Source organism: Hipposideros armiger, unplaced genomic scaffold (genome assembly GCF_001890085.2).
Source record: "Hipposideros armiger isolate ML-2016 unplaced genomic scaffold, ASM189008v1 scaffold_79, whole genome shotgun sequence".
Taxonomy (NCBI): Eukaryota; Metazoa; Chordata; class Mammalia; order Chiroptera; family Hipposideridae; genus Hipposideros; species Hipposideros armiger.
In genome coordinates this window covers 2,180,645-2,192,802 of record NW_017731429.1, presented here as the reverse complement: position 1 = coordinate 2,192,802, position 12,158 = coordinate 2,180,645, and the positions used below count along the sequence as shown (strand labels likewise).

The window sequence follows — 12,158 nt, the reverse complement described above, 5'->3', positions numbered from 1 at the left end:
CTGGTTGATTATACACATTTGAATCTTATTGCTCATACAGGATGACCATAGTAAAGTTTGCTTAATGATCTCAATCTTTGTTTTCCATGCTAGTGCAAATAAAATAAAACAAAAAAAAAAGGATACTGCTATAAAGCAGGTGAAGCAAGTAATTGGCCTGTTGCAAAATCAGGCACTTTTTTCTATAAGTTATCAATGCTATCGTTATGCTGTTAACTGTTATAGCTTACAATCTCAGCTATGGGAGACTACACGAGCTAATTGTGCTATTTTTTTTTTTTACAATAGCACATCTCATTGCACATTTAAGATTCACTTAAATCTATAGGAGCTGCTCATTTAAAATATTAGGATATGTGAAGATATTTGAGGTTGAGAATAAATAAATTATGGGACCAGGTGTAGGTTCTACTGTCAGTGAACTTAGGAAGATTTCAAAGGCACAGAGAGAAATCTGGTCAACCTTGTACATTCTAGGTGGTGGGACTGACAATTAGTGTTAGCCTTACCTAGTTAACAATAATAATATCATAGTAAAGCAGCTTTTCTTTGAGTTGCTTTTTGTGCTTAAAAGTATAATAAATGGAATACCATTGTTACCCTCGCCATTAGGCTAAGGCACAAATATTTGAATTCTAAATTGGAGGCCGGAGGAAGCAGAAGTTTTTTATGGAAAGAGATGGCGGAGTTTGGCATTGAGTTGTCTCTCCTTGCTTAAAAGATCCAGGCTGTGCTTTCTGAAGGCTTCGGACTGCAACCTGAGGTCATCGTAGTCCTTCTGGATCCCGTCTATCCTGCGCTGAAGTTCGCGGACTCTCAAGTTACTGTCCACAGCCACTGCCTCTTGCTCAAACCGCTCTAGCGCCTGCTTCCTGGCCGCATCTGCCATCTCCAGCTTCTCCTCAAGCTGGCGGATCTCCGCTTGCTTGTTCTGAAGCACCTTGCCCCTCTCCATGGACAGCTGCAGCAGCTCCTGTTTCTCGCGAGTGACGGCCTGCAGCCTGGCCTGCAGCTCCTGGCTCAGGGTGCTGTGGGCCTGCTCGGCCTTCGCCATCTGCTCCATGGCCTGTTGGTGCTGCTGCTGGAGGCTGTGCAGCAGGCTGTGCAGCTGCTCTGTCTCCTTCGTGTGGGCGCAGGCCTCCTGGCTCTGCCACTCCAGCAGCTCCTTCTCTCGGGCCCGTGCCTGGCAGGCATCCTGGGCACACCTCTGTTTCAGAGTCTCCAACTCCTTGGCCAGGGCCTCGCTCCGGGTGGTGAGCTGCAGTACTTGGGCCTCCTGGTCCTTCAAAGCCTGGCTGAAGAGGTTGTTGTTCTCCAGCCTCAGTTTCTCATTCTCCTCTCTCAGCTTGACGTTCTGACGCTTGTGTTCGTCCTTGAAGCGGATCATCAACTCGTGGTTGGCTGCCAGGGTCATAAAGCGTTTCTCCAGCTTCTGGGCATGCTCACTCTTGGCTTTCAGCTTCTCAACCTCCAGCATCCTCTTCTCCTCCAGTTCTGTGTTGAGCAGCTCCAGGATCTGGCAGCGCTCCAGGGCCTCGTCTGACCTCCGCTTCAGGATGCAGATGAGCTGGGACTGCTCTTGGATGCGGGAGCAAAGCAATCCCTTCTCGCCCTTCTCCTCCTCGGACAGTTCCCGGAGGTTTGCCAAGGCTTCCCTCAGACCATCCAGTTCCTTAAACTCCATCTCTTCTTCCTGGTTTTCCAGTTTTTTGTCCTGTGTATCTAATAAGGGCTCTTCAGAGGGTGGAGAGTCCATCCTGAGAGCCTGCTCTTCCTGGGGCATACGAGTTCTCCTCCACTACCGGCTCACTACACACAGTCTTTCCCCCCTCAGATTTCAAAAGCCAACAGTGTTGCCAGGGACTCCTGGCACGCTCCAGCCGCTGATCTTTCCAGTAAGGAGCCCTGTGATTGGTGAACAGGTCTTCAGAATGCTGTGAAGTAACAACAGGGAAGTCTGGGGGAGTCCGGAACCAATCTGGTCAGGTTATGCTTGACTAATCTAACCAATCACAGCTCTCAGTTTACAGTGTGGCCTATACTGCACAGAGAAGAAATGCCAGCCCTCTCCACCCCCACCCCACCCTGATTTCCAGTCAGAGCCGGGGGAAGAAACCTGAATCCACCTGATTTCCTAGAAGTAAACAAATCAAGCAGTGACATATTCCTCCTCCCTTTCCCCATTTCAGTCGACATGAGAATACATTACTGTCTTTGGAAACAAGGTTGGCCCTTAAAATACTGCAGTCTATAAATGCAAAGTAACAGGGATACTCTGAAAGCCAGAACCCTAAATGGCTGTGAGATTGCACCTGTAGTGTTTGGCTCATCTCAGCAAAGGAGCAAATCCCTGTGCAATTTCTTTTGTCTTCCTTAGCACTGTCACCAGCTGGAAGTAAATACTCCATTCGATATTCAGCACTCCCTGTTTTTATCCATTAGCAAAATAAAGTTACAAAAGGAAGTGTAATGAAAGATACAGACATGATACACATTTAAACAGAAGAAAAAGATCCAGATGTGGCTTACCATCATATAACAAAGTCCATTCCAGATGGATTAGAGAGTTAAATGTAAAGAGTAAAACGAAATCAAAGTATTAAAAATGGAAACTAGAAGAAGATAAAGGCAACCACAAAAGCTCTGGTTTGGGAGCTTAGCTTAAACATTATGTAAGAGGTGAGTAAGAGAAAGCTTAATGTGACTTTGTTGCACATCTAAAGTGAGGTATCATTTAAAAAATTATCTGACCTCAGGCCTTTTCAGGCTCTCCTTCCTCTACACCGGCCTGACATTTTCCTCCCTAGACCAACCCAGCTATTGAAGTTCCCCTAAAAGACCATGTCTCTGGCCCTGTCCATAGCTGTCCCTGGTGCCTAGAATACCTTTTCCCATCTTGTTCCTTGTCACTCAAGTAGTTTATTCAGTGTTTTATACTTAGATAAGCATCAGCTCCTCTGTGAAGTCTTTCCTGGCCCTACATGTAGACTTGGCCGCTCACCTCTTTTAGTGCATCCACTATAGCCTATTTGTGCTTCTAATGGAGCATGTGGAAGCCTCATTACACTCATTGTTTACCCACCTGCCTCCCCCTATGAAGCCCTGAGATCATTAAGGGCAGGGACTGTATTTCATCCTTGATGACTAGACCAGTGCCAGGCACTTTGGGGAAACTCAGAAAAATGTGTGTTGAAGGCAAAAGTCAAATTGAAAAAAATATCCCCTATAAATATGACAGACATTAGATTTATATTTTTATAGAGAGCCTGTACAAATCAATAAAGCTATTTAACATCTTAAAAGAGAAATCAACAATTAAATTCACAGATGAGGGGACAGAAATGGCAAAGAACTGAATCCCATCCGTGATCCAATAAATACAAGTGAAAATTACGTAGAATTTTATCTATCAAACTAGTCAGTTTTTCGCTTTATTTTCAGACCACCCAGGACTGATAAGGGTATAGTGAAATAGGTGCTATCTTATAGTGTTGATGAAAGTCAGTTGACAACATGTATTGAGAACTTACATTTTTATGCCTTTTGAACTAATGACTGACCTTCTGGGGTGACCTTTACTCAGGAAATAATCTGAAAGAAGTTTTGCTCAAAGCTTTTCATTGCAGTGTGGTTTAGAACAGCTAAAAGTCCAAAACCTAAACGTCCAAAAAAGAGAAAACGTTAAGAAAATTTTATTTTCGTATAACAGAATATTATGTAGCCATTAAACGTTATCATGTTTATAGGGAATTTAATGGCATGGAAGTGCTTATGTTAGAATGATAACTGAAAAATGCAAGGTAAATAACTTAAAATTCAGAATGATCTTAATACTGTGAAAACTGAAGCACAGAGTGAAGAGTTGACAATTCCTGTAATCACTGTTTCTGGCGTCATATTTAATCTCTCAAGTCATAACAATAAGGAAAACATCTGTGTCAAATATGCGGGGCCGTTTGTTTTGTGAAACCAACTAGTGAAATTAGTGAATAAGCCTTGGAGGTAGTGAAGACAGGAGAGGAGATAGGAGAGCAATCGCAAAGCAGAATGGAAATGAGAGTACAGATGGCAGATGTTCAGGGGCTTTTTACTTGGATGGTGAGTATGGCTGATGGAGATATGTAAGGAAGAAGTCCAGGCAATTTCCTGGGTACACATAGCCAGGTCTCTCTGCAGGAAGTTCGCCTAGGCTAACAGTAATCATGCTTTTGGTGGGTTCCTAGACCACATGAGCAGGTTACAGGGTTCCAGAACCCTCACCACCTACTTAGAAGCTGCAGCAGTCATGGTAGATGGGGAAATTTCATCAGGCCACTCTGGAAAGAGTCAGTAGTGACTCTTTGAAATAGTACTTCAGTTTTTTAGTAACAGAATTCGGAAGTATTTTTACTTGAGGGAGACACAAATTACAGCTCTTGATTTCTCCAGCACCCAAGTCTATACAACACTCAATTCTGCTGATAATGGATCACTTCTCCCTGACCACAAAGTGGACGCATAACCCGGGCAAGGTGTATCATAAGACCTTACCCCATCCATTCCTGGCCACAGTGAGTGGTCTAGTAGGCGGGGTCATGACCCAAGCCCAGCCACTTTCTCCCAGAGATTTCTCAAGCTGAACTTATAAAAGAGAAGTGCTTTAGCTGAAAGGTTAGCTGCCTGTGGTACTCTTTCCCTCTCCCTCAGGGACAGCATCTGAGTTCCTAGGTCCAGCCCTTGAGTCCCCAAAGTAATCTAGGCTCCTGCAATGCTTCTTTAAATTCTGTGGGCTCACAATATATTTCCAACCAATCCCCCTTTGTTTGGCTTATTTCTAGCTGGGTTTCTAAAGAAAAAAAATGAAACAAAGCCCTAAAACATGCAATTCAAGGATATTCTTTCAAAAATATATATATATATATATTCATTAAATTTTTAGCAGGAACTTTGCTTATAAGTCCCACAGGCTCAAAAGTCTGCCAACTGGAATTCACTAAAGAATCCAGGTTGGCCACACTTTATAATGCATGAAGGTCCCATTTAGCCTTCTTCTTGTAGCCCAGTGAGATTATGATCTGTATATTTTCGTTTTCAGAAAAAAAAATGTGACCTGAAATCCCCCTGGATGTCCTGAGGCAGTCGGAAGTACTGTGGGCAGATGCAAGGAGGGTGTTTCTGCTGCCCACTCCAGTTGTTTGAAGGTCACGGACCTGGGGGATGCAAGGATGTTTGGCAGCCTTAGTCCTAGAATCAATCTTATTAGTCCTTTGGAGCTGCCTGCCTGCTGGGGGGTGGCTGAGCAGGTAACTGAAGAAGGGCTGAGAAAGTAGCTTGTGAGTGCCATGAAGTGGCAGGAGCTGGAACAGGATTTGCACTTCTGCTACTGTTTCAGACTGACCTTGGAGGTGTGCTTCCATTCAGCTCATCTTCCCACTTCTCGTGGTCAGAACAGGGAGAGGAAACAGAGTTAGACTAAATGTCCTCCTAGAAGACCTTGACAGACAATGGGCAGGGCATTGGTCTAGGTTAGTTGCTCTTACTGGCAAGTAGGTAGAAGGTTCTAATATTTGTTTGGGGGTGGAGGCAAGCACTCTAGCTGTTTTCGATGACATTTGTTAGATACCCGTTGCAAGGTCTCACACTCGCCCACCATCCAGGCTTCCCCTAACCAAAGTTAAATTAGTGCTCATTTTGAGAAAGGTAGTTGAGTCCTGAGGAGGAATATGTTCTCTATATTAAAATGACCCAAAAATGTTGCTATGGAAAACTTTCACAAATGAACGTTAATTTCTCTTCAAAGCTTTTCAAATACTTTCTTAAAATAAAAAGTCTACTCTTCATAACATAGTCAAAACTTCCCATTTGGAGGAAATAATGTCCAGCATTGCAGGAAAGACTCTGGAAAAGTATTAGCCCAACAGGAGTTATTTAGCCTTGCTGGTGAATTTAGATTTTAGGGTTCCTAAATAAAGAATTTAATTTAAAATAAGAAGTCAGATTAATTTGACAACATGATTAAATCATATAATAATTTATTCTAAGGGTTTTTACAAAATACTTTATGAAAATTATACATACATAGGAAATACAGTATAATTTAACCATTTATATTCTAATTAAAACTTCGTTGCAAAGCTGTGGCCACTCTCATGCTGCTTTCCTATAGTAGAGTTATAAGAAAAACAGAACCTTCTATATGCAAAGATTTTTTTTTGGCCGGGGCGGGGGTGTGATTTTTTTACATACTCCATTACAAAATGCACGCTTGAGACCTGCCTTAGGAGAACAATAAGGCAAAAACTGAATTCCACCTTTGGCCAGTGGGTGGCACCAAAGCACATTTGAGACTTTGTTTTCAACACGGGGAAAAAGGAAAGCAGTTTCTCAAAACAAAAACGCACGCAGTAAATTCAGTCTCATTGTCCAGACATGAAATTCCATATTTTAGTAGCGATTACAGAGTAAACACTTTTTTAATGGTCAAATCCTTTATCATCGCTGACATTCTGCCTTTTGTTCCCCTCGTAATTGTATCTTTCTGTCACTCTTTTCTGCAGCCTACCTATTTTCAGTTCCTGGAAGGATTTTCAATGATCAAGTGGCAGCCCCCCCACAGCTGTAACACAAGATTGTGGTATGAAACACATGATGGCAATCTAGAAGCCTTTCCCCATTAACAACGCCCCACCTTTAATATTTTGGGGCAGCGCTTTCTTTGAAGCAACAGCTGGATTTTCCTAGCTTTCTCAAATATCTTCTTGAATGTTGGAGGCACAAATACATTATGCGTTTTGTTATTATTTAACTCTTTTGGGCCTTATAGCCAAAGAAGTACATGCAGGTTGACTTGAACATGCATTCGTTAGTGGTGACAGATAGAAGGCGAGGTTCTCTGTCCACATAGTCAGATTTTCGAGATCAGAGACCACCTATTGAGTAGTTGTCAGTGGAGGAGCCAATGGGCTTTGGGTTCATTTGGAAATCTTGGCTATCAACAGCATTCTGAGAGGCAGGGTTGCTTCAATCCAAGTGTTGGGGGACTTTACCATCTTTTCCCAGAGAGCAACTTCCTCTGCAGTGGAGTCCATCCAATCCACTTCGGTACCATAGCTTTTACCTGAAAAAAAAAAGGAAGCTTTGCATTTAGAAAGGAGCTGCTCGTTGAGGGGGAAATGGGTCATTCTTTAATTGTAATCACCAATGGAAGACAGCTAGGAATATCACCAGGAAGGCAGATCTGGGACTCAATATAAGAAAGAACGTTTAACCATCTGAGATGTCCAATAACGAGACACTCCATAATTGGGAGTATTCCATGACTCCCAGGGTAATGATTTCTCTTCACGTTTATCATATAAAAGCTAGATGACAATCTGTCAGGGACATAAGGCAGTGGGTTGGAAGTGACACAAGATGATCTCTAAGGAAGTGTGGTTACAGCTTTTGTGTCTAACAGACTCAATTTTGAATCTTAGCCCTGATGCTTATTAGCTCTGTTGCTTCATTTCTCCGAATGTCAGTTCCCCTGGAGCTAACATTAGTCACTACTCATGGAATTGTTGTGAGCATTAAATGAAATAATAATGCAAATAAAGGCACTCAATACAGTGACTAATGCTCCATAAGTGTTAGATACTATTATTATTCAAAGCGCACTTTTAGCCATGAAGGGCCATAAATGTTTTTTCAAGAAAGAGTAATAATAATAATAATAAAGGCTTTCCTGTCTTCCCCCTCTCCCCCCTACAATAACATAAGCTCTGTGTGGACAGACACTGCATCCTGTTAATCTTCATATCAAGAGCCCTTAGCACACAGTCTGAGATTCCTCCACTCAGTCATTTCATTACACTTTACAGAAATAAAATATCTGTTTTCCTTAGGAAGAAGCAAAGCAACAAACAAACCTCTAGTGTCTCCAGAAGCATTTGGCGCATATTGGCGCGTAGGGAATTAAAAAATGTAACAAGTACCTGTTCCAAAGCCAATCCGAAGACCTCCCAAAAACTGGTTGGTTAGTTTGTAATGGTCCCAGACAGTGAGCTCTACACAGGCTTCCGTCAGGTCTTCAGGCCTGAACCCATCGTACACCATGGTGTGGTTGAAGACGGGGTTGTTGGTTTTCCCCACGGCTCTTGTCTTCTGACGGCTTTTCCTACTTGTATCTGGAAGGATGGTACTATGAAAGGAAACATTATTGTGAGGGCATTTTAATTAGATAGTGAACATTTATGCTTTCAGTGCACTTCAACCTAGCTCCTGAGGATTGGTGGAAGGAGTGGAAGAAAAGAGAGCAGAGAAATGGTAATGGTGTTCATGGGGCATCCTGCAGGAAAAACGCTGCACGGTACAGTGGACCAGGCTTGCTTTGAATCCTGACTCTGCCCCTTATTGGCTGTGTATTATAGGAAAAGTTACTTAACCTTTCAGACGCTTGCTTACACATTTATAAAATGGGAATGGGAATGCCTACTTTGTAAGGTTAATATTAGAATTACATATTAAGAAAACAACTTAGTTCAGTGCCTACATTGTAGCAATTGTTTGAGGATTCCTTTAAAATTTGGAAGCACAGTCTACCCCTGATGATCTGTGACAGCCTAAGGAATAAGTCTTGTACAGAACTGAAAAAGAAGAGAAACCTCTCCAATTTGCTAGATTTGACTTTGGGAATAAATTATATTATATATTTATAATAATTTCCACTTAATTTATGGTAATAATTGAATTAACTTTAACCCACCATGCCCCTTAGAAATGCAAGAAGGTCTGAGGCCAGTCCTGAGTTGGAAAAATCTTACCAGCTGACATCCATGAAGTATATATGGGGAAAGTCATAAATAATGTCATATAAACTTAGATAGCTACAACTGGACTTCTGGTAGAATCTATATAGATAAGATTAGTCAGAGTGAAGTAGGTCAGCACAATAGTGTCTGATTAGTTCCTATTAGATACCAGGCATTAACAGAGAAAAATGTTTGCCACTTAAGAACCTGAATTGTCTTACGCTCTTATGAGCTATTAGGACAAGTCTGTTTAGCAAATAATTTTCTAGGTATTTGCCGGCTGATGCCAAAGGCCTGTAGCAAATGGGCCACAAAACAGGTGTTTCACTTAGGAGCCAAGAGGTATGACATCCCACTGTCAGAAATTTCATAAACTCTTTAGTGCTGAATATTGTTCCCACAAGCAGATGTACCTCCTAGAAGACATTACATATCTGAGTATGTGCTCTCTGGTTGCATTTGTGTATGTGCTCCCTTATCTTTATAATTTTAAACTTCAATGAAGCCTTGGGGGTTTGTGTCACAGGTCCCTCTAGTAGCCACTGTCTCAAGTTATTTAATTTAAGCTATGAATGAGGAGTTTCAGCATCACAGATACAGAGAACTAAAACCAAACAGCAAGTTGTAGAACTGAGGGAGCCAAGAGTTATCAATGCTGTTACCATTTAACAAAAGAATTTAGATTGCTGCCCCTTAGCAGTGGTAGATCAAGGCATTCCTTCACCCAGATGTGTACTTCTCCAGTTGTAGGAAGCTTTTTACCTGTAATAGAAAAAAAAGAAAATAAAATTTCACTGCCATTCCTCTCTTGGCAATACTGCCTCTAAAGATGCCAATCTAAAAATGGCCTGGCACAGTGATCCTAGCTAATGCTTGATGATATGATCCTAATTGGTTAAATCTATATATTCTTTTAAAAAAGTTTTTTTTTATTGGGGAACAGTGTGTTTTTTCCAGGACCCATCAGCTCCAAGTCAAGTCATTGTCCTTCAGTCTAGTTGTAGAGGGCACAGCTCAGCTCCAGGTCCACTCGTCATTTTCAATCTAGTTGCAGCAGGTGCAGTCCACCATCCCATGCAGGAATCAAACTGGCAACCTTGTTGTTAAGAGCACATGCTCTAACTAACTGAGCCATCTGGCCGCCCACTGGCAGCTCAGCGGCAGCTCAGCTCAAGTTGTTGCCTTCAATCTAGTTGCAGAGGGTGCAGCTCACGGGCCCATATGGGAATCAAATGGGCAACCTTGTTTTCAGAGCATGTGCTCTAACCATAAATCTATACATTCTTAACTATATCTTTTATAGTCTAACTGTACTGAGCTCAGACAGCTATTTGAAAATAATCTCTATTCATTCCAAGGACAGAGTATTACATCATTTTTGTTGGGTTTTGCCAGGTTCAATAAGATCAATTATAGATATCAGGTATGTGAGTCATCCATTTACGGTTGCAATCAAAACATCTCAATGAAATACATATACTGTTCAAATATTTATACCAATATTAATTGGAGTCGATGGGAGGCATTTTAAACAGATTGGAGTGTAAAGTAACCAAAACAGGTATGGGCTAAGTAAGGTACAGTCACTCTTCTTCTTAAAAGTAGTTACATATTTTATAAGACTACTATATAGACACACATGATAGCTAATATTACGGACAGGAAATTACAGAGAAGCTGGTTTAATTCGAAGTTGTCGTTTCGATTGGGTGCACACGGACAGAGGAATACTATCATATTTTTCCAATTAGTCAAACAATAAGTATTTGCTGAGCATCTATTATGTACTCAGCCCTATGCTAAGAATGTCACTGAATATACAAGGAATACAAAAAAATCTATGTCCTTGGGAAATGTTTAACATTAAGCGACAAAGAGTAATTCAATAGGAACTCTAAAAATGTAATATGGAATGAAATGCCAAGTTATCACTGTAATGCCCTAGAAGATAATATGACCAGTAAGGTCAGTATAGTCAGGAAAAGCTTTATGGAGGAGGTGGGACTTCATCTAAGACTTGGATAGGTTGAGGAGAAAATAAAGCCATTCCAGAGAAGAGAAACTATTTGAGCAAAAACTCAGTCAAGGTGGAGCCCATCACAAAACACAGTCCCCCAGCCCCTACCACCAAGAAATGATAGTAGGAAAGATGGGAAATGAGTTTGGAAGATTTCTATGCATGTTGGCCATAAATGATAGGATACAAATTATATATAAAAGAATCTGCCTTTTAGAAAGGTCCAGAAGTAACAAGATGGTAGTTTGGAAGCCATTTGACCTAAAGATATGTTTGCTTGCCCTCCAATTCCCACCCCCCTCTTTTTTTTTTTTTAACTGCATTAGAAAGCCTTTCTCTAATAAGTCACTGCCCTCACCATCCTTTATTTTTATCATCCCATTAGCATCCACTGCCTGGCTACTGAAAGTATTTTTGTGTGCCACCCCTGATTTCAGTCATAACGTTCACACAGATTCTTAAGGAGAATAACTTGGGGTGATTGCTTGGGAAATGAGAGGGGGGCTGGTCTTTATTTCCTGCTAGTCTCTTGCTTCTTAACTGGGCTGCAGACCTGAGGCCCTAACATCAAGGATGCAATTAGTAATCTTGAGGAAAAAGCTTTCTCTTCTGATGAGACTTTTGAGAGTGGAAGACCAATGAGCTCTAATTTCTTAGGGGCTTCATATGAACTGTTCCAGTTCCCACCTGTGAAAAAGAACGCTCAGGTTCCATTCTTACCATAACGCTCTCAATAGGTCCAAATTCTGAATATAGGACAGGCACTTCAAAATGTGCATATACAAACTTTTGAACGAGTGAGGTGAAAGTTAAAACAAGGACTGTAAACTGGACTGGGGGGAAAAATGAGAATTTTTCTCACAGAAACAAGGTAGAATGCTGGTTACCAGGAGCCAGGGGAAGGCGAAGGGGCCTGTTGTGGTTTAATGGATATAGGGTTTCAGATACACAAATGAAAATGTCCTGGAGATCTGCTTTACAACAATGTGAATATACTTAATACTACTCAAGTTACACTTAAAAATGGTTAAGATGCTAAATTCTGTTATGTGTTTTCATCACAACAACAAAAAAATGAGGATTTTCTAGTTCATAGCTGCAAATTTACTCATTTGAACTATACCATTACTAAGTTAGGGAGTTTGCTTAGGGCTTTACCTTTGAAAACATCAAAGCCATCCTTGGAGCGGGAGGGGTAAGGAAAGGGCATAAATCTGGACAGAAAATCATTACATACCAGGAACTGGCTCTGGGACATACTGGAGAGCTAACTTCATTTCACCTCTGTTTTCTGCTTCAAGGGCAACTGGTGCTGTCTGGGAAAAAAAAAAAAAAAGAATGTCAGCAGGTGTGAGATACAAACTAATATTTAT

The 12,158-nt window shown here is 41.4% G+C and overlaps 2 protein-coding genes across 20 annotated transcripts in view; both read right to left on the bottom strand.

Moving 5' to 3' along the window:
- Nucleotides 1-528: 528 nt before the first annotated feature.
- On the bottom strand, nucleotides 529-1,874 carry CCDC89 (coiled-coil domain containing 89). The gene has a single exon (XM_019643475.1). It carries the CDS (start codon nucleotides 1,781-1,783, stop codon nucleotides 668-670), a length of 1,116 nt encoding a protein of 371 aa, XP_019499020.1. The 5' UTR covers nucleotides 1,784-1,874; the 3' UTR covers nucleotides 529-667.
- A 4,120-nt stretch (nucleotides 1,875-5,994) lies between these two features.
- SYTL2 (synaptotagmin like 2) overlaps nucleotides 5,995-12,158 on the bottom strand; it is a 115,197-nt gene continuing 109,033 nt past the window's right edge. For 12 of the 19 annotated variants that reach the window (XM_019643533.1, XM_019643536.1, XM_019643534.1 and 9 more), the window contains 4 exons: nucleotides 12,023-12,101; nucleotides 9,431-9,530; nucleotides 7,953-8,158; nucleotides 6,491-7,096 (listed from right to left, as the gene is read on the bottom strand). In XM_019643533.1, the coding sequence (XP_019499078.1) occupies nucleotides 6,951-7,096; nucleotides 7,953-8,158; nucleotides 9,431-9,530; nucleotides 12,023-12,101 (531 nt within the window). In that variant the 3' untranslated portion in view covers nucleotides 6,491-6,950. Of the gene's footprint in view, nucleotides 7,097-7,952; nucleotides 8,159-9,430; nucleotides 9,531-12,022; nucleotides 12,102-12,158 lie in introns of all 19 variants that reach the window. The other 7 variants (XM_019643523.1, XM_019643525.1, XM_019643526.1 and 4 more) reach the window with 1 other exon arrangement.